At 41.9% G+C, this 22,375-nt stretch overlaps 1 protein-coding gene and 1 non-coding gene across 5 annotated transcripts; one reads left to right on the top strand and one right to left on the bottom strand.

Moving 5' to 3' along the window:
* Positions 1-839: 839 nt before the first annotated feature.
* ZNF620 (zinc finger protein 620) lies at positions 840-17,158 on the bottom strand. 4 transcript variants are annotated; one of them, XM_050780420.1, is made up of 5 exons: positions 16,336-17,158; positions 16,081-16,153; positions 10,826-10,952; positions 9,887-10,000; positions 840-6,481 (listed from the first exon to the last, which is right to left on the bottom strand). In XM_050780420.1, the coding sequence occupies exons 2-5, from the start codon at positions 16,102-16,104 to the stop codon at positions 5,478-5,480; spliced, it is 1,269 nt and encodes a 422-aa protein (XP_050636377.1). In that variant the 5' UTR covers positions 16,105-16,153; positions 16,336-17,158; the 3' UTR covers positions 840-5,477. The 4 variants fall into 4 exon arrangements, with proteins under 4 accessions (XP_050636377.1, XP_050636376.1, XP_050636379.1 ...); XM_050780419.1 differs by lacking the exon at positions 16,336-17,158 and having other exon boundaries at positions 16,081-16,329; XM_050780422.1 differs by lacking the exons at positions 9,887-10,000; positions 10,826-10,952 and having other exon boundaries at positions 16,336-16,378.
* A 3,197-nt stretch (positions 17,159-20,355) lies between these two features.
* LOC126949387 (U5 spliceosomal RNA) lies at positions 20,356-20,467 on the top strand. The gene has a single exon (XR_007723694.1). It is a non-coding gene; the product is annotated as a U5 spliceosomal RNA (small nuclear RNA).
* The last annotated feature ends 1,908 nt before the right edge of the window (positions 20,468-22,375 follow it).

Below are 22,375 nucleotides of genomic sequence, written 5' to 3'. Positions count from 1 at the left end.
AAACGGTCCTTTTCATAATACTTTTATTGTAACATTTATGAAGAGCAATTGTTTTAAATAGATGAATTAGATTTCCAAGAATAATAGCATTAGAACATATATTTGCATACTGCCCCTTCTCTAAATCAAAAAGAGTATCTACCGTGAATCTAGAGAAATGGACACACATATATGGGTGTACATACATGTACACATTTATACACCACAAACTCTAAAGAGTATCAGACAGTTATTCCAATTAGTTCTAACTTGAACTAACTAGAAGGAACAAGATTGGACATGTAACTCCTCCATTTGGTATTATGGTGCAGGGAGAAGAGATGAGAGTTTTGGTAGGCAAGACAAAGTGCCTAAAATCCCCAGGTTGGAACCATGACAGGAATCATGAGCAGTCTGAGGAGAAAATTGGGACCATGCTACAAGAGGCCCATTCTTTTCCAGAACAGCTTCGACAGAAACAATCTATAGGCAGTGCTGCTTAGAGGAAGCTAAAGAGCAAAGTGAACCAAAAGATACGGGAAACTTTAGACTTTGCAACTGTGAGTCAGTTCACATAACAGCAAAATTAAAGTCTCTGAAGCTGAATGTCTCTCTCCTGATCAATGCCAGAGAGATGAGCTCTCCCTAAAAACACACCATCCCCACCCACTGCCACTACAATAAGGCAAAAAACAAAAAAGCATCCAGAATTAGAAAGGAAGAAGTAAAACTGTTATTTGCAAACATGATTCTCAATGTTAGAAAATCCTATGGAATCTATAAAATGTTACTAGAACTAATAAGGGAGTTGTGCCAGGTTGCAGGATATGCGGTTAATATATAAAAACCAATTATATTCCTATATGTCAGCAAAAACTAGAAATTCACTGTTTATTATTACAAGTATCATAAGTTATTCAGTACTTATGCATGAAAAAGATAAAATTTTTAGATGCATCCGGGGAAAAGTGTGAAAGATCTGCACAGTAAAAATTACAAAACATTGCTGAAGGAAATTAATATCTAAATAAATGGGGAGATCTACCATGTCCATGGGTCAAAAGACTCTATATAGTTGTCAGTTCTCCATAAATTGATCATTATATTCAATGCAATCCCAATCAAACTCCCAGGAGGTGTTTTATAGAAACTGAAAAACTGATTCTAAAATTCATATGCAAATGCAAAAGACCTCTAATGGCCAAAACACCCTGACAAAGAACAAAGGTAGAGAACTAACACTATATGACTTCAACGCTTACTAGATTTCAACACTTATTAGATAACTACAATAATAAAGGCAGTGCCTTAATGGCATCAAGACAGACAGACAGATCAATGGAACAGCATCTAGAAATAGACCCACACCTTCTGATTCACAATGGTACAGAGGCAATTCAGTGGGGGAACCTTTTTTCAAAAAATGGTGTTACAGACCAGGCAACAGTGGCACAGACTTGTAGTCCCAGCTTCTCAGGAGACTGAGGCAGGAGGATCACTTGAGACCAGGAATTCAAGGGTACAGTACACTATAATCATGCCTGTGAATAGCACTGTACTTCAGCTTGTGCAACATAGTGAGACCCATCTCTTAAAAAAAAAAAAAAAATGGTGCTACAATAGGATACTTATATGAAGTAAAAAAAAAAAAAACTTAGTTCCATGCCTCAGACAAAAATTAACTCAATAGATGATATAATTAAATGTAAAACCTAAAACTATAAAACTTCTGGCCAGGCACGATGGCTCACACCTGTAATCCCAGCACTTTGGGAGACCGAGGCAGGCAGATCACTTAAGGTCAGGATTTCGAGACCAGCCTGGCCAACATGGCAAAACTCCACCTCTACTAAAAATACAAAAATTAGTCGGGCATGGTGGCACAGGCCTGTAATCCCAGCTACTCAGGAGGCTGAGGCAGGATAATTGCTTGAACCTAGGAGGTGGAAGTTGCAGATTGAGATCCTGTCACTCTGCCACTACACTCAAGCCTGGGCAACAGAGTGAGACTCTGTAAAAAAACAAACAAACAAAAAACAAAAAAAAACAACTATAGAACCTCTAAAAGGAAAACAGGAAAAAAATCTTTGCAAATGTGGGTAAAGCAAAGATGTCTTAGATTTGACACTGAAACCATGATCCATTCAAAAAATAACAGGCTAGGCACAGTGGCTCACACCTGTAATTCCAGCACTTTGGGAGGTCAAGGCAAGAGGCTTACTTGGGCCCAGAAGTTCAAGACCAGCCTGTGCAACATACTGAGACCCCATCTCTGTTTAAAAACAAATAAAATAAATAAACTGATAAATCGGATTTCATGCATACTAATGTCTTCTGCTCTTTAAAAGACACTGTCATCATGTGCACCTGTAATCCCAGCTACTTGGGAGGCTGAGGTGGGAGGATCACTTGAACCTGGGAGGCAGAGATTGCAGTAAGCCAAGATGGTGCCACTGCACTCCAGCCTGGGCAACAGAGTGAAACCCCATCTCAAAAAAGAAAAAAACAAAAAAACAAAAAAACACTGTTATGAGAATGAAAAGACAAACCACAGGCTAGAAGAAAATATTTAAAAATCACATATCTGAAAAAGACTTGTATCCACAATAAATAATGACCTCTCAAAGACTGATAAAACAAAACCCAATAAAAACATGGGCAAAAGATATGAGCAGACACCATCAAATAAGATATATAGAACACAAATAAGCACAACAGTCATTAGAGAAATGCAAATTAAAACCACAGTGGGATAGCATTAAACAATTAGAATAGCTAAAATTTTAAAAACTGACATCAAGTGTAGGCATAGATGTATTGGAAGTACAACTGTCATACAATGCAAGTGGAAATGTACAATGGCACAACCTCTTTCATAAAACAGTTTTGAAGCTTCTCAAAAAGTGAAATAGGGTATGCTGGTGCACACCTGTAGTCCCAGCTACTAAGAGTAGGACAGGAGGACTGAGGCAGGAGGATACGCTGAGCCCAGGGGTTTGAGTCCAGCCTGAACAACAAAGCAAGAACCGCCCCCTCCCAACCTCTAAAAAATAAAAATGTAATAAAAATTTAAAACGTTTAATATACACAACCTACCGAATGACCTAGCTATTCCACTCCTGGTATCAAGATAAATGAAAGCATATATTCTTACAAAGAAGTGGACACAAATGTTCATAGCAGCTTTATCTGTAATAGCCAAAAACTGGAAACAACCCAAATGGCCATCAACAGGTCAATGAATAAACAAATTATGACATATCCATACAGTGGACTATTCAGCAATAAAAAGGAATGAACTATTGATATATATGCAACAACATGGGTGAATCTCAAAGTAATTATGCTGAGTGAAAGACACCAGACCAAAAAATAAAGGAAAATTAATGCAAGTGACAGAAAGCAAGCCAGTGGTTGCCTGCGAAGGGCCAAGAGGAAGGGATTATGGAGGGGTACAAGCAAAGTTTTGGGGTGGTGGCTGATTATTATCTTGAACTGTGATAACTGTTTCACTGGTATATTGATAAGTCAAAACTTATCAATAGGATTATAATAATAGGTAATTTTTTTTTTTTTTTTTTTTTTTTTTTTGAGGCAGAGTCTCACTCTGTCGCCTAGGCTGGAGTGCAGTGGCATGATCTCGGCTCATTGCAACCTCTGCCTCCCCGGTCTCCTGCCTCAGTCTCCCAAGTAGCTGGGACTACATGTGCGTGCCACCATGCCCAGCTAATTTTTTTATTTTTAGTAGAGACACAGTTTCAGCGTGTTAGCCAGGATGGTCTTGATCTCCTGACCTCGTGATCTGCCCACCTCAGCCTCCCAAAGTGCTGGGATTACAGGCCTGAGCCAATGTGCCCAGCCAATAATAGGTAATACTTTTATTATATGCAGTCAGTTTGAAACACTTCTACATGTATTAATGCATTTAATTCCCAACACAAACCTATGAAGTCATCCCCATTTTACAGATAAGGAAACTAGTGCAGTTTTTGTAACTTAACCAAGGACAAACACCTGGGCTCAAATCAAAGTCTGCCTGGCTCTGTATTATTAATCACTACTCTCTGCTTCCTGCAACAGGCAAAATCAAGCTGGCTGCCAGAGGGGATGCTAAAACCTAACACATTTACATCTTCCCTCATTTCCACAGATAACAGCAATAATGGTAGGTTCTTCCATGATCATAAAAAATAACTAGATGGGGTTGCAAGAAAATGCTTCCAGCTTTGAGATCACTTGAAACAGCAATGAGAAGAATAAATTTAAAACAAATGGTGCCTTGCACCTGACTCAAAGAGTATATACACCCTGACTTTTGCAAAGGCACAGACTACAACTGTCTAGTGAAGACAAACTGAAGAGTAAGTAGGGTGGGTGGACACTGAACCTGAGATAGGTCTCTGAAGTTTGCACCCTACTAGGAATGTCTTCTAAGATGCATTTGGCTCCACATGGACAGGGCCCGTTTTTGAATTTAGGAGACTTCTGACATACGGACTGTAATAGGGTATCCATGTATCTGTCTTTTTATTTACTGGTTTACTTCTTGTGTAGTGTTGCACATATAAGAAAGGATGCATGGGAAATAAAGGTTTCAGATTTAAAGGGCCTGAATTGCCTTATACTTTGTAAGTATAAGGGCCTTATACTTATACTTTGGAGTATAGAATTGCACGGGAAAACATTTTCCATGAGAAGTCTGAAGGCATACACATTCTCATCTGACTTTGAAGGTTGCTGCTGAAAAATCTAATGTCATTTTCATTTTTTTATTTTTTTGAGAGAAAGTGTTACTCTGTCGCCCAGGCTGGAGTGTAGTGGTGTGATCTTGGCTCACTGCAACCTCTGCCTCAGGGGTTCAAGTGATTCTACTGCCTCAGCCTTTCGAGTAGCTGGGATTACAGGCATGCACCACCATGCCTGGCTAATTTTTGTATTTTTTTTTTCAGGAGAGACAGGGTTTCACCATATTGGTCAGGCTGGTCTTGAACTCCTGACCTCGTGATCCGCCCGCCTCAGCCTCCCACAGTGCTGGGATTACAGGCATGAGCCACCGCGCCTGGCCCCACTTTAATTTCTGATCTTTTGTCTTCTCTCTCTAGAAACTTTTTAGGGTTTCATTTTTTTCCTCCATGATCCTCTTATTCAAACTTGGTGTTTTCATAATTCACAGCAATTTTCCTTAATGTAGGTTTCCCTTGAATCCATCCTGCTGGGCACCCAGCATATCCTTTAAATCTGGAAACTTACATTTCCTTTTATGTTTCTAAGTTTGGTTGTTTTTTTTTTTTTTTTTTTTTTTTTTTTTTTTTTTTTTTTTGGGTCTTCTCTAACCATAAAGAGACTTCATGTTGGGGAAACAGGAGTTCAAAAAACTTAAGGAAGATTTCATGATGAAAGCCAAGTGTCTACCCAGGAAGGACAGTGAGGACACTGAAAAAGAGCATGAAAATAAAGAGAAAAAATGAGAGGCACCGTAGGCCTAACTATGGATAGCCCTATGCTTGGACAGGTGTCTTCTGAGTGTGTAGTTTCTGATGCAGAATGAATCTTCCACACCAGCTGAAGGTTTTACCACACACTTTACACTCATAAGGTTTCTCGCCAGTGTGAACTCGCTGGTGCTGAATCAGGGTTATTTTCTGATTGAATGCCTTCCCACAGTCCTTACATTCAAAGGGCTTCTCCCCAGTGTGAATTCGCTGATGCTGAGTCAAGGCTGTGTTGGAGCTTAGTCGTTTTCCACACTCTTTACATTCATAAGGTTTCTCCCCAGTGTGCATTCGCTGATGGACAGTGAAACTTGAGCTACAGCTGAAAGTTTTCCAACATTCGTTACATTCATAGAGCTTCTCCCCAGTGTGGAACCTCTGGTGCTGGAGGAAGACAGAGCTGCTACTGAAGGCCTTGCCACACTCCTCACATTCATAGGGCTTTTCTCCAGTGTGGATTCTCTGATGCTGAATCAAGGCTGTGTCTGAACTTAAACCTTTTCCACATTCTTTACATTTAAATGGTTTCTTTCCAGTGTGAATTATCTGATGCCGAATAAGTAATGAGTTATATCTGAAGTCTTTTCCACATTCTTTGCATTCAAAAGACTTTTCACTAGTGTGACATTTCTGATGTCGGTGGAAGTCTGCTATTCGAATGAAATATCTGCCACACTGTCCACATTCATAAGATATCTGACCACTAGGAATTGTCTGATTTGTAGTGAGCTGTGTGCTGACACTAATATTTTTTCCTAATTTCTCAAACTTCTCTCCATTCTTGACCGCATAGGCCTCATGGTGCCTGGCTGAGGTATCTGTGAAATGTCTCCTCTTTGACTTTTTCTTAATTATCCAATGACCTTGGGGCTGCTCTAGGCTGCTCCCAAAGTCAAGGTGCTGGGAAACATTCCCTGGCAGCACCCCCACCATCAGTCGGAAGGACACTGTTTCTTTGGACACATGCTCCTTTGGAGTTAATCTTTCCTTCTCAGTTCTGGCCTCATCTCCTATCACAAAAAGAAAATACAAGTGTCAATCCCTGATCTCACACACACACACACTATCTGTGCTGAAGAAGAAACAGAATTAAGTGGTTCTAATTTGCCCTGAGTATATGAATATTTTCTAATATGCTCACAAGATGGCTGCCTAAGATCACCACACAACAGAGCCCCGCAGGGACATGAAAACTCTATGAGAGGGGAGGCAAGCAAGGCCAGGAGACATTCCTACAAACAGTGTGCAAACCAGAAAACTGCAAAGACTGTTAATTAGGGCAGAAAGACTAAGAGAAAAGTGAATGAGGTGGATAAAGACACAAACGTAGAAAAGTAACATATGGAAATCCATAAGTGAGACGAAGACTCCCGAGATTAGAGAAGAGGCAGGTTGAGCAGCTCAAGCACTACAACAGGTCCCACAGGCTGAGACTCCTTAAGAGATGCTTGTTAGAAGACATCATCCATGTCATAATCTTGAAAAGAGAGCTGATCTCTACCATCAAGCTAGCTCTAGTAAAGCAGCAGGCTCCCATGCAGTGGTTGAGGATGCCATACATGGCAACCACCACAGCATCCTGAAGGAGAAAGGAAGGTTTGGAGGCTTGCCTTTAAAACCAAAGAGCAGTGGAAATGTGAAGAACTCATCTAAGAGTGAACGTAAGTCCCAAAGAGGGCCTGGTAACGATGCTTGCTATTTTTCCTAAAAGGTCTCATAGTTTGTGCATTTGTTTAATACAACAGTTTGAAAAGTGAACTACCAAACTCACATGATAATAAGGGAAAACCAAAGAGAAATATTCCCTCCACTATCAAAACCTTTTGCAGATTAAATAAAATCTTCAGCCTGCATGCATTCACAAAAAAATTGTTCAGAAAATATTTTTACTCAGATGACGTAGGGTCCTGAGGTCACATCCAGAAAGGTACAACTTAAACTCAAGACTTGGGAGTGGATCAGTAATGGGCATTATCTGCAGAAGAGCACAGAAAATTTTCACAGGCAGAGAAGGGGTGAAGCAGAAGAAGAAAGAATAAAAAATATACTATGTTCTATTTATTTATTTACTTTTGAGATAGAGTCTCGCTGTGTCACCCAGGTTGGAGTGCGGCGGCGCAATCTTGGCTCACTGCAACCCTCCTGGGTTCAAGCGATTCTCATGCCTCAGCCTCCCCAGTAGCTGGTACTACAGGTGCACACCACCACACCCAGCTAATTTTTGATGTTTTTTGTTTTGTTTTTTTTGAGACAGAGTCTCGCTCTGTCACTCAGACTGGTGTAGGGTCCAGCCCTACTGGGCCTGTGGGTTTTTCTCCTCATGTGTGGAGACAAGAGATTGTAGAAATAAAGGCACAAGACAAAGAAAAAGAAGAAAAGACAGCTGGGCCCGGGAGACCACTACCACCAAGATGCGGAGACCAGCCCTAAATGCCTGGCCGTGCTATTTATTGTGTACAAGGCAAAGGGCCAGGGTATGGAGTGAGAGTCATCTCCAATGATAGGTAAGGTCACGCAAGTCATGCGTCCACCAGACAGGGGGCCCTTCCCTATTTGGTAGTCGAGGCGGAGAGAGAGAGGGAACGCTTACATCATTATTTCTTCTGTGCATTTCAAAGGCTTTAGTACTGTCACTAATTCTGCTACTGCTATCTAGAAGGCGGAGCCAGGTGTACAGGGCAGAACATGACAGTGGACCAGGAGCGTGACCACTGAAGCACAGCATCACAGGGAGACGATTAGGCCTCTAGATGGCTGCAGGCGGGCCTGATTGATGTCAGGCCTTCCACAAGAGGTGGTGGAGCAGAGTCTTCTCTAACTCCTCCAGGGAAAGGGACACTCCCTTTCCCAGTCTGCTAAGTAACGGGTGCCTTCCCAGGCACTGGTGCTACTGCTAGACCAAGAAGCCCTCTAGTTGCCCTGTCTGGGCATGACAGAGGGCTCACACTCTTGTCTTCTGGTCACTTCTCACTGTGTCCCTTCAGCTCCTATCTCTGTATGGCCTGGTTTTTCCTAGGTTATAATCACAGAACAAAGATTATTATAATACCGGAATAAAGAGTAATGCTACAAACTAACGATTATTAATATTAATATACAATCATATATATAATCTATTTCTAGTATAACTATTCTTACTCTTTTATTATATATTTTCTTTATTATACTAGAACAGCTTGTGCCCTCGGTCTCTTGCCTTGGCACCTGGGTGGCTTGCCGCCCACAGGCTGGAGTGCAGTGGTGTGATCTCAGCTCACTGCAACCTCCACCCCCCAGATTCAACCAATTCTCCTGCCTCAGCCTCCTAAGTAGCTAGGATTACAGGCACGTGCTACCACATCCATGCTAACATTTTGTATTTTTAGTAGAGATGGAGTTTCACCATGTTGGCCAGGCTGGTCTTGAACTCCTGACCTCAGGTGATCCACCCACCTCAGCCTCCCAAAGTGCTGGGATTACAGGCATAAGCCACCAGGCCTGGCTATATATATATACACACATATATACACACACACACACACACACACACACACACATATATATACACACAGACACACACACATATATATATATATATATATATATATATATATATATATATATATATTTTTTTTTTTTTTTTTTTTTAATTAGAGACGGGGTTTCACCATGTTGGTCAAGCAGGTCTTGAACTCCTGGCCTCAAGTGATCCACCTGCCTCGACCTCCCAAAGTGCTGAGATTACATGTATGAGCCATTATGCCCAGCCTATTGTTAATTCTTATATCAATAGCCATCAAAGTGAGGAATTTATTCACCTTTAATTTACAATAAATTTTGCTTCAGAAATTTTTTTAAGTATCTGTGGGGGAAAGATGAAATAAGAATCAAAGGATATTGGTGACTGTTGAGGCTGGATGAAGGATACATGGAGTACATTATGCTGGTGTTTGCATATATTTGAAAATTTCCATTATAAAAATAAACTTTTTATTATTTAAGTCAGTACTTAAACAACATAGCCTGTGATATGCAGATGGCCAGCAATGTTGCCAGAAGCCTATTTTCCTCCAAAGGTGGCTGACATTCTCATCTTTGCAAAAACAAACTGGCAGAAAAATAAAATGGTTTCATATGACAGAGAAGAAATGAGCTGGTTTAAGTGCTGCCCAATCAGACAGTCTCCCTTGGCAGGTTGTGAGGAGAAGAAGCAAAGATGAATATGCAAAGAAATCTTACAGTCATTCCTGTCTTAAAAGAGATTGGCCCTTCCCCAGTTGAGGTAGGTTACCACCACGAACTAAGAGAATCACATGTAATCATTCCACAGGAACAAAAACAGTCTCCCAAGAGAAGGAACACTTCTTGTGCAATGAAATGTGAAAACAAGAAAGCAAGCCAAGCCAAAAAGACATCTAGTGGGTTCTCATGCTCACCTGGACAGATACCTCTGAGAGCCTCCCTGCCCATAGGTTCCCAGGGATCGAGGCCCCATGGCAGTTCCCCTTGCTCCAGCTGGGAGACCAGAACAGGCGTGGTGAATGGAAATGCTGCCCAGGGAGAAAGAAACAGGAAAAGGTAAGGGGAATCAGGAACCAGGGTCCTCTTGCAGCCCCCCCTTTATCTTTATCTGCTGAGCCAGGTAGTGAGAGACGAGGTGAGTCAGGGAGAAACTTAATCTATGCTGCTGGAGGACAGCAATTTCCCACAAAGCGGCACAGAGTCCCAGAATAATCCCACGCTGACATAAGGGAATCTCAAGTTTTCTTCAGAGAACTTGGAAGACACAAGGGGTTTTGCTGTGCTCCCAAGAGCTCCTTTCCCCCATGTTTTGGGTACAGTCCCTCCTAGGGTTGGAGAGACAGCTGATTTCAAAACCTGGGAACACAGGCTCTCTCCACCCAGAAACCTCCAGGTAGCTCAGCCTTCAGGGCAACAGGGAGTTATCAGAAACCCCACGAAGTTCTCGGGCCAGAAGTGGTGGCTCACGCACGTAATCCCAGCACTTTGGGAGGCTAAGGCAGGAGGATCACTTGAGGCTGGGAGTTCGAGACCAGCCTGGCCAACATGGAGAAACCCCATCTCTACTAAAAATACAATAATTAGCCTGGTGTGGTGGCGCCCACCTGTAATCCCAGCTACTTGGGAGGCTGAGGCAGGAGAACCACTTGAACCTGGGAGGTGGAGGTTGCAGTGAGCCGAGATCACGCCACTGTACTCCAGCCTGGGCGACAGAGACTATTGTCTCAAAAAAAAAAAAAAAAAGAAAGAAAGAAAAAAGAAAAAAAGAAAAAAAAGAAACCCTACAAAATTCTAAGGAATAAAGAAGCCAGGATGCTCAAAGGGCAGAGGCCAAAAACAAGGAGATGTCTTACCCAGGGAAGCCACATTTGCATAATTCTCCAGCATCACCTCCCTGTACAGGGCCCTCTGCACAGAGTCCAGGCTGGCCCATTCATTCTGGGTGAAGTACACAGCCACATCCTCAAAGGTCACTGGTTCCTAAAACAACAGGTTCCTGCTCAAACCCTGCATGAGGGCAGAGGACCAGGCTAAGTAGTGGGGCAGAGACCTACTGGGTCTAGTGGTATTGCCAAGGACAGTTACCCAGCACTCCACCAGAGGCCAGCCCTCAGCCATCTTTGCCCGCACCAACAGGAGAGTCCAAGGGTCTCTGCACCCCTTTGTGGTCATCCCCAGCAAACAGTTCTATTTTCATCTGCTGATCTCTGCTTGCCTCCACTGTGCCCTGCTCTGTGTGCCCATCTGTTCCTCTGGGCTCCTTTCCCCAGTGTGGGTTTTGTGTGCACATGCACAGGGGACATCTGTATAAACACAGTGAATAACACTTTTGTACTGATCTCCACTCTCTCCCTAACCCTACTAAAGTGATAGTAACATAATAGCCCAAGAGAAGAGTCAAAGCTGGCCGGGCACAGTGGCTCATGCCTGTAATCCTAGCACTTTGGGAGGCTGAGGCGGGTGGATGGCTTGAGACCAGCCTGGCCATGTGGCCAATAGGGTGAAACCCTGTCTCTACAAAAGATAAAAAATTTGCCAGGTGTGGTGGTGCATGCCTGTAGTCCCAGCTACCTGGGAGGCTGAGATGGGAGGATCACCTGAGCTTGGGGAGGTCGATGCTGCAGTGAGCTGTGTTTGCACCACTGTATGCCAGTCTGGGTGACAAAGTGAGACCCTGTCTCAAAAAAAAAAAAAAAAAAAAAAAAAAAAAAGAGAGAAGAGTCAAAGCCAGCTAGAGGCATAAACAGAATTTTAGAAGGCAGAGAAAGAATGAATGATAACTAGACTAGAAAAGCAGACAAAGACGAAACTCAACTTCCGGCAGAAGGGGAAGCAAACAAAAAGGGGCCCAATTCAAACCACAGAACTAAGGATGAGCTAAGGATTTTGTAAATGTGCACTGTTGTTTATAACTTGGTAAAATATTCTATCTCCTTAAAAGCAACATAGAGAAGGAAGGACCAACAAAGTATTTAGGACAATGAATGAAAAATATCTACACATAGGCATGTAACTGAGAAGTCTCAGAAAAATGAGAATACACAACAGATTCTACAGGCTTTCAGAGAAGGAAAAACAATACACACATGAAGACTGGGAAGTCGTGATGGCAACAGACTAAACAGCAAAAGTAAAAGGGTAATGTTTTTGAAAATGCAGGCCAGGTGCAGTGGCTCACACCTGTAATCCCAGCCCCTTGGGAGGCCAAGGCGGGAAGACTGCTTCAGCTCAGAAGTTTGAGACCAGTCTGGGCAACATGGTGAAACCCTGTCTCTACAAAATATACAAAAATTAGCCATGCAAGGTGATGCTCCCAGCTACTCAGGAGACTGAGGTGGGAGGATCACCTGAGCCTAGGGGAGGTCGAGGCTGCAGTGAGCCATGATTGTGCTACTGTACTCTGGCCTGGGTGACAGTGGGACTGTCTCAAAAAAAAAATGCTAAGGGAAAACTTCCAGTTCTTATCTAGGTGGAATCATGGGGGCTGGATATTCCCTCCTGCCTGAAACAAAATAACTGGACAAATTATATAAAAATAATTTTCAAGATATCATGCAAAAAACGACAACAGTCCCTGAGAAACAGGAAAAAAAAAAAAGAGGTGAGCCCTGTAATTCCCTAAGCTACTACCCTGAGGAGTTTCCAGGCTGCAACACAGGAAGAGGGAACTGAGGCAGAACCTGGCATATTTCCTTGTAGAGTATGAAGAGACCAAGGCAGCTTGAGTTTATAGGACAGAATGCTAGCGAGGAGAGGGCTGCATAGAGATGGAATCTCAATTATCAGAGTATTCAACAAAATACAGATCAGTACATGGATGTGGGAAAACTAACCAAGGCCAGAGAAAGGATCATTTGGAAAGACTGAAAAGAACAATGCCTGATATTTACACACCATTAATCCTATGGAAAATGGAAAAAAAAAAAAAAAAAAGAGCCAGGCACGGTGGCTCATGCATGTAATCCCAGCACTTTGAGAAGCTGAGGTGGGCAGATCACTTGAGGTCAGGAGTTCGAAACCAGCCTGGCCCATGCGATGAAACCCCATCTCTACTAAAAATACAAAAAATTTGCCGGGCATGGTGGTGTGTGCCTATAATCCCAGCTACGTGGGAGGCTGGGGCACAAGAATTGCTTGAACCCAGGAAGCAGAAATTGCAATAAGCCAAGATCGCACCATTGCACTCCAGCCTGGGTGACAGAGTGACTCTGTCTCAAACAAAAGAAAAAAAAAGAAAATAGAAAAAGAGGATAAAGGGAAACGAAGAACAGTTGGGACCATTAGAAAACAAGTAGAAAGATGCTGGCCCAACTCTAGCCATATCAATAATGGTATCAAATGTAAATAATCTAAACATCCCAAAAGGCAAACATTGTCATACTGGATTTTTAAAAAAATAAGAACCTACTATCTGCCACCTTTAATAAATGTACATTAAATATAAAGACAGGCATAAATTAAAATCAAAATAATAGACATACCAATAACAGATATACCAAAATAATAGATATATCAAAATAATAGATATACCAAAATAAAAGCTATACCATGACAACATTAGTCAAAGAAAACTGTAAGGCCAGGCATGGTGGTTCATGCCTGTAATCCCAGCATTTTGGGAGGTGGAGGCGGGAGGATGGCTTGCATCTAGGAGTTTGAGACGAGCCTGGGCAACCTTGTCTCTAGGAAAAAGAAGTTAGCTAAGCACAGTGGTCCATACCTATAGTCTCAACTCCTTGGGAAGATCACTTAAGCCTGGGAGGCCGAGGCTGCAGTGAGCTGTGATTGCGCCACTGCACTCAGCCTGGGAGACAGAGTAAGACTGTCTCAAAAGGGGGAAAAAAAAAAAAGCTGTAGTGGCCAAATTCATATAAGACAATGTAGATAGGTAGACAGTCCATAGTCTGCGCCATAAAAGAGAGCTCAATAAAAATCAAAATGATTGAAGTCATACAAAGTATGTTTTCTGACTGTAATGCAATTAAATCTGATATAACAGAAAGACTCCTGGAAAATCCCCAAATATTTGGAAAGTCAGTAACACACTTCTATAAGAGAATGTACAAAGTACTCTGAACTGAATAAAAATGAAAACACCATGTACTAGAATTTGCGGGATAATGCCAAAGCAGTACTTGGGAGGAAATTTATAGCACTAAATGCCTATTTTACAAAACAAAAAAGAAGAAAGATCTCAAATCTGTGACTTCAGCTTCCCCCTTAAAACTAAAAAAAGAATAGCAAATTTAACACAAAATAAGTGTAAAAAATACATTAAAGATCAAAGTGAAAACTAATGACATAAAACAGAAAAATAATGAAACCAGAAGCTAGTTCTTAAAGAAAAATTAATAAAATTTATAAACCGCTAGCCAGAGTGCCCAGAAAAAAAGAGAGAATACACAAATCACTAATATTAGTAATAAAAGAAGTGACACCACTGCAGATAATAAAAGATATGGACATATTATGAACAACTTTATGTGAGTAATTTCTACAACTTAGATAAAATGGATAAGTTCCTTGAAAGGCACAAGTTACCAAAACTCATTTAAGCTGCACATAGTGATGCATGCCTGTAGTCCCAGGTACCTGGGAGGCTGAGTGGGGAGGATCACTTCAGCCTAATTTGAGGTCAGCCTGGGCAACATAGAGAAAAACGTGTCAAAAAATAAAAATAAATAAATAAACAAATAAAAAGAGACAGATAACCAGAGTAGTCCCTATATCTACCAAAGGACTCAAAAATCTTACCAGAAAGAAAATTCCATGCCTATATACCTTCACTGGTGAATTCTACCAAACATTTAAGGAAGAAATGCAATCAACTCTACATAAATTATTCCAAAATATTAAAGAGGAGGGAGTATTTCTCATTCTATGGAACAAAGATATCACAAGAAAACTGCAAATCAATACCTCATAAACATAGACACAGAAATTTTAACAAATTAAATTCAATATATAGTACTAATAAAAGAATAATACATCATGACGAAGTCGGTTTTATCCCAACGCAGAGTTGGTTTAATATTTGAAAGAAAAATAATGTAATGTAATTCACCACATTAACGAACTAAGAGAGGCTGGGCACCGTGGCTCACACCTGTAATCCCAGCACTTTGGGAAGCGGAGGCGGGGGAATCACGAGGTCAAGCGATTGAGACCATCCTGGCCAACATGGTGAAACCTGGTCTCTACCAAAAATACAAAAATCAGCTGGGTGTGGTGGCACGTGCTTGTAGTCCCTGCTACTCAGGAGGCTGAGGCAGGAGAATCGCTTGAACCCCAGAGGTGGAGGTTGCAGTGAGCCAAGATCGCGCCACTGCACTCCAGCCTATCGATAGAGCGAGACTCCATCTCTAAATTAATTAATTAATTAATTAATTAAGAGAAAAACCATATGATCATCTAAATAGACACAGAAAAAGCATTTGTCAAAATCCAACATCCATTCCTATAAAAACTCTCACCAAAGTAGGAATAGAAGAGAATGCCTGATAAAGGGCATTTACAAAACAAAACAAAAAAGCAAGAAACCTACAGTGAACATCAGTCTTCAGTGTGAAAGACTGAATGCTTTCACCTTAAAAGCATAAATAAGACAAAGATATCTGCTCTCACCACTTCTGTTCAATATTGAAATAATGTTTCTAGCCAGTACAGTGAGGCAAGACAAAATGAAATAAAAGGCATCCAGACTGGAAAGAAAGGAGTAAAACTATCTTTACTTAAAGATGACCTATGTAGAAAATACAATGGAATCTACAAAACAGTTACTAGAATTGCTATACTGGAGAAGCAAATACTTCTCCAAGCCTGCGGATTGGGGTGAAAGGGGTCTTTATTGGATGTAATAAATGCAGATTTCCACATTTCAGAATTTTCAGTTTTAAGCTGGCTTCAACTGCCAAATCCCAACCAATCCCCCCACACTCAATAGTTTTCTAGTCTTAAATTGGGCATTCTTACCTCTCCATCCCTCTCATAGTGACAGATGTACAATGGAAGCCACTAGCCTACACAACTCAAGATCTGAATGCAGAAGTGACACCTGTTCTCTCTTGACATCAAAAGGGTGAGAGGGAGGGAGAGGATGCTCACTCACCTGGCGCCAAGCGGTCTGGAGCATGGCTGGCGTCCCGGCTTCACACACTGCCTCGGGGTTAGGAGAAGTGAAACTGAAGAGAAAATAAAGAAGCACGGGTGAGACTGATGCTGCCTCGCACCCCGCAAATGCCCTCTATGCGACTTGGGCTCCTCTCCGTTCCGCTACCCCCTCCCTCACCCCAAACAGCAAAGGGGTTGGAAAACCAGGCAGAACAAGCCCCAGGGAAACCAATCAGTCACCCGGACCGCGAACCTCTTCTGCTCGGACCGCGAACCCCGCGCGGCGCAGGCGCAGATAAAGCGTGGAAATACCACCTGCAGCCGACACCGAGAGAAGCGTGGGACCCTCCGCCGGAAGTGCGTTTTCCATGCCCCTCCTCTCTAGGAACCTGGGAAGTTGCCAGTCTCTGTGGTTCCCTGCCCCAGCCGCCATCGCCAGTGTCCCTACTGCCTGAGACAACACGGGCCCGAGCGGGCAGCCCCAGGCGGGGATCCCGCAGCGCCCACACCTGGTAGCTCCTTCGGGGCATGACGTCCGGCCAGCTCAGGCCACAGAATGGTTACTATCCTGGGTATTATTCATGGTTGTCTGGCATTTGCCACTGTGGGTGTCCTTCCAGATAATGAAGGGACCATCGCTCCCTCCACATGCGCCAAAGCTGCCTGGATTGTGTGGGTGCGCTGCAGTGGGAAAAGTGGGCGTGGGGAAAGTCGAGCCCATCACTCAGAAGGCCGAATGTGTATGGACTACGTCGGTCCAGAAACCCAGCTGCACCGCTTACTAATTGTATGACCTGCAGCAAGTTTCCTTGCCCCGGTTTCCTTGTCTGTTAAATGGGTATTATGATGGTGGTACCAACCTCTTGAGGCTGTTCAGGGTTGATTCATTAAATTAGTTAATTGATAGGCAAATTATTTACAGCTGTGCCTGGCACACAGTAAGTGCCGGTGAGTTTGTATTGTTCTGTTTTCCAGTCGTGTCTTTTGAAGACACAAAATAGGTGCTGCTGGGACTCCAATATGTGGCGTGCTTTAGGGAAATAGATTTTTTTTTTTTTAAGACAATTTGAGAAGTTTAGCGAAAGAGCTATTAACATTTGGCCTTAGAGCCCTTCCCTGCCCTGTACTGGGATGTGTGTCCTGGCCCACCTGGAGACAGATTTTAGTTATTCCTTCCACGGGAATTAGATGTATCCACCACCTCCAAAACAAGTCCTGCCATGGAGAGTACATTATGTATCTACTAGCTGCATAATAAACCACTGTAATACTTTGTGGCTGAAAACAATAAACATTGTTATCTTTCACAGTTTCTGTGGACCCAGAATTCAAGAGCAGCTTGGCTGGGTGGTACTGGGTGAGGGTCTCTGCTGAGGTTGCAGTCAGGTGTCATGTGGGGCTGAAGTTATCTGAAGCTTGACTGAGTTAGGAGGATCCACCTCCAAGGTAGTTTATTCACATGGCTGGCAAGTGGGTGCTGGCTGTTGGCAGGAAGCCTCAGTTCCTTCCCATGTGAGGGTTTTCACAACATGGCAGGTAGCTTTCTCCCAAAGTGAGGAATCCAAGAGGCCAAGGCCAAAGCTTTTATGACCTAGTTTTGGAAATCATGCACTATGATTTCCTCAATACATTCTCCTCAGAGATTAGTCATGATTCAGTGTGGGATGAGATACAGAAGGGTTTGAATGCCAGGATATGAGAATCATTGGGAGCCACTGTGGGGCCACCTAGCACAGAGATTTTAACTGTCACAGAAACAGTTCATTTTATAAAATCTATAGTATTTTCACTGTAAAGTTTATGTACAGCAATTGTTTTAAATAGATTTCCAGAAACAATGGCATGACAAGGACATACATTTGAATACTGCCCCTTTGCTAAACCTATTAAAATGAACATTTACCATGAATGAACATGCATATGTGGGTGCACATAAACATACATACATATACACCACAAATTCTAAACAGTATTAGCCAGTGGAAAAAAAGCTGATAAACTGGACTTAATCAAAGTTAAATCTTCTGCTTTTCAGAAGATACTTTTAAGAGAATGAAAAGACAAGCCACAGACTGGGAGAAAATAATGAAAATATTTGATAAAAGACTTGTTTCCAAAATATATAAAGGACTCTCAAAAGTCACTCATAAGAAAATAAACCAATTTTTAAAAATAGGCAAAAGATTTGAACAGATCCTTCACCAAAGAAGATATATGGAAAGCAATTAAATATTTGAAAAGATGCTCAACATTGTTAGTCATTCGAGAAATGCAAATTAAAACCACAATGAAACAGTATTACACACTTATTAGAACAGCTAAAAGTAGGGAAGACATCAAGTGTAGGCAAAGATGTATCAGAAGTGGAACCCATACAGTACTGATGGAAATGTACAATGGCATGGTCTCTTTGGAAAAACTTTGTAGGTTCTTTAAAAATTAAATATACACCTACCTTATTATCTAGCCATTTCACTCTTGTTATTTACCCAAGAGAAATTAAAATGTATGTCCTTACATTACAAAGACTTGCATACAAATTTTCATAACAGCTTTATTTATAATAGCCAAAAACTGGAAACAATTCAAATCGCCATCATTTGAGTTAAATTGTGGCATATCCATACAGTGGAATACTACTCAGTAATAACAAGGAATGAACTACTGATATATATGCAACAACATGGGTGAATCTCAAAATAATTCTGTTGTGTGAAAGATATCACGCCAAAAAAACAAAACAAAACAAAACAAAAAAAAACTTTAAAAACAGTAGATGCTGTGTGATAGCATTTATATAAAATTCTAGAAAAGGAAAACTGTAGTAAAAGAAAACAGATTGGTGGTTTCTTGGGGCTGGGGGCAGGAGAGGAGCAGGCTGGAATAGAGAGATTATAAAAGGGCATAAGGAAACTTTTTGGGGTATGATTATGTTATCTTGATTGTGTTATTTTTTTGAGAGGCATATACATATGGCAAAACTTACCAAATTATACACTTGATGCATGGCTTATTGTATGTCAGTGATACCTCAATTTAAAAAAAATACATACTAGAAAGACAACATAATCTTAAAATGGGTTGTGTCCTTAAATCTAACCCTAGTTCTAATCCTGGTAGGACAAACCTGAAGGAAAAAGCCATTCATCAGGGAGGAGAATCAGCAGGCTGAAAGTGCAGGCCAATCACTTGAGGCCAGGAGTTGGAGACCGGCCTGGCCAACATGGCAAAACCCCGTTTCTACTAAAAATACAAAAATTAGCCGGGTGTGGTGACATGTGCCTGTAATCCCAGCTACTCGGGAAGCTGAGGCAGGAGAATTGCTTGAACCTGGGAAGCAGAGGTTGCAGTGAGCCGAGATTGCACCACTGCACTTCAGCCTGGCGACAGCCCAAGTCTGCATCTCAAAAAAAAAGAAGGTGGGTGTTCTGATTAAAAGTTTGTCCACTTCCTACATGAGTTCGGTTTCTCCCCATTTGGATTTTCTGGTGCTGTGAAAGTTCTGACCTATATTTAAAGACTTTTCCACATTCTTTACAATTGTATGATATCTTCCCAGGGTAAATTATCTGATATTGGTGAAAGACTGACCTTAGTTTGAAACGTCGGCTTCACTCACCACATTGATTAAATCTGTTCTATATGAACTCTCAGATTTGTAACAAGATGCATGCTGTCACTAATGATGTTACCTAATCTCTTACACTTCTCTTCTTAACAGGCTGAAAATAAGAAAAGCCAAAATACTAATACCAGCACTTTGGGAGGCCGAGACGGGCGGATCACGAGGTCAGGAGATCGAGACCATCCTGGCTAACACGGTGAAACCCCGTCTCTACTAAAAATACATTTAAAAAAATGAGCCGGGCATGGTGGCGGGCACCTGTAGTACCAGCTACACGGGAGACTGAGGCAGGAGAATGGTGTGAACCCGGGAAGCGGAGCTTGCAGTGAGTGGAGGTCGTGCCACTGCACTCCAGCCTGGGTGACAAAACAAGACTCCGTCTCAAAAAAAAAAAAAAAAAATACATGTTTCTGCATTTTTTTTATCTTGTTCAGTTAATTTATTTCAAATGAAGAAAGCCAGTTTCCATCCAATTACAATCATGAATTCCTCAGAGTTTAGTTTTAGGTTAATATTTAGAAACATTACATTTTCTCACGGAAACAATGAACAATAATGATTATGTTTGCTTCCAGGCTAGCTCACAGAAGCCTATATTCCTCTAATTGTAATGAAAACACATCTTTGTATTGAAAACAGTAGAAAATTATACTCTGGTTTCTCTTCAGATCGTATAAATCTTTTGCCTTTTACTAAAGATCTCCATGGAGAGGAACAGCTCTGAATCTTAATATACCATCTCATGCCAGTTAGAATGGCGATCATTAAAAAGTCAGGAAACAACAGATGCTGGAGAGGTCGTGGAAAAATAGGAATGCTTTACACTGTTGGTGGGAGTGTAATTTACTTCAACCATTGTGGAAGACAGTGTGGCGATTCTTCAAGTATCTAGAAGTAGAAATATCATTTGACTCAGCAATCCCATTACTGGGCATATACCCAAAGGATTATAAATCATTCTATGATAAAAACACCTGCACACGTATGTTTATTGCAGCACGATTCACAACAGCAAAGACTTGGAACCAACCCAAATGCCCATCAATGATAGGATTAAGAAAATGTGGCACATATACACAATGGAATACTGTGCAGCCATAAAAAAGGATGATTTCATGTCCTTTACAGGGACATGGATGAAGCTGGAAACCATCATTCTCAGCAAACTAACACAAGATCAGAAAACCAAACACTGCATGTTCTCATTCATAAGTGGGAGCTGAACAATGAGAACACATGGACACAGGGAGAGGAACATCACACACTGGGGCCTGCGGGGGGTGGGGGGCTAGGGGAGGGATAACATTAGGAGAAATACCTAATGTAGGCGACGGGTTGATGGGTGCAGCAAACCACCATGGCATGCATATACCCATGTAGCAAAACTGTACGTTCTGCACATGTAGCCCAGAACTTAAAATATAATAAAAAAAAAATAGTAGAAAGTTTAATTATCCCATTAAGTAATAAAAGGTGTGTAGGGGGTGCTCTGTAATATTTGTCTGTGTAAGAGTAACCACTTTCATCCTTCACAGCAGTCATATAAAAGAAGAAAAACGTTTTGCATGACAAATTATTAAAATAAAGGACTGGGCATGGTGGTTCATGCCTACAATCCCAGTGCTTTGCAAGGCAGAGGCTGGAGGATCACTTGAGACAAGGAGTTCGAGACCAGCCTGGCCAACATCGTAAGTCTATTTTATTTTATTTCACTTATTTTATTTCATTTATTTTATTTTATTTTATTTTATTATTTTATTTTATTTTATTTTGAGACAGAGTCTCACTCTGTCGTCCAGACTGGAGTGCAGTGGCACGATCTCAGCTAACTGCAACCTCTGCCTCCTGGGTTCAAGCAATTCTTCTGCCTCAGCCTCCCTAGTAGCTGGGATTACAGGCACCTGCCACCACGCCCGGCTAATTTTTGTACTTTTAGTAGAGACAGGGTTTTACCATGTTGGCCAGGCTGGTCTCAAACTCCTGACCTCAAGTGGTGTGCCCGCCTCAGCCTCCCCGAGTGCTGGGATTACAGGTGTGAGCCACCGCATCCGTGACCCTATCTCTTAAAACAAGCAAACAGACAAAAACAACAACAAACGAAGAGGAAAAGCAGGAAGTGAAGCTCACAGGTTCTCTCACTCACCAGAACAGACACCTCTCAGGGCCTCTCTGCCGAGCAGCACCCAGGGATCTGGGCCGCACGGTATTCCCCCTTGCTCCAGCAGAGATATCAGAACTTGTTTAGGGAATAAAATGTTTCTCAAGGAGGAAAAAAAAGGAATAGGAAAATGTGGGGAGTCAACCATTGTTGATTCTGGAACTCTTTTCAGCCCATCTTTTGCCTTTAGCAAGTGGAGGAAGAATTGGAACACCCAGGAGAACAAGCGAGGCGGGATCTCAGGGAAAGGGGAGCACACGACAGAAGGAGCCCAACTCTCTTACTCAGGAAGGAGCATAACACATCTGGCCCTGTGAGGGGGTGGGCTGAAATAGTGGTAGTATCCCACCCACATGGTAGGAGGCTAAGATCTCAAGAAAACAGGGATGGTGTAGGGACAGAGGGCTCAATTAGGGCATCAAAAAAATTTTCATTTCACATTTTGTCCAAAGCAGAACCTCTACTAGGGAACTGGGGACATCTGTTTCAATACTACAGAGAACCTAGGGT

The sequence above is a fragment of the Macaca thibetana genome, chromosome 2 (genome assembly GCF_024542745.1).
Source record: "Macaca thibetana thibetana isolate TM-01 chromosome 2, ASM2454274v1, whole genome shotgun sequence".
NCBI classification, from domain to species: domain Eukaryota; kingdom Metazoa; phylum Chordata; class Mammalia; order Primates; family Cercopithecidae; genus Macaca; species Macaca thibetana.
Note: the sequence above shows the minus strand (reverse complement) of the source record. Positions and strands in the feature narration are given on the sequence as shown.

Coding starts and splice junctions, on each gene's coding strand:
- ZNF620 (XM_050780420.1), bottom strand. CDS start 16,104: ATGCTCCAGACCGCTTGGCGCCAG. Junction 10,953..16,080: donor TCCAGACCGCTTGGCGCCAG/GTGAGTGAGCAT, acceptor CTGTTGTTTTAG/GAACCAGTGACCTTTGAGGA. Junction 6,482..9,886: donor TCTCAGAGGTATCTGTCCAG/GTGAGCATGAGA, acceptor TTTTTGTGATAG/GAGATGAGGCCAGAACTGAG.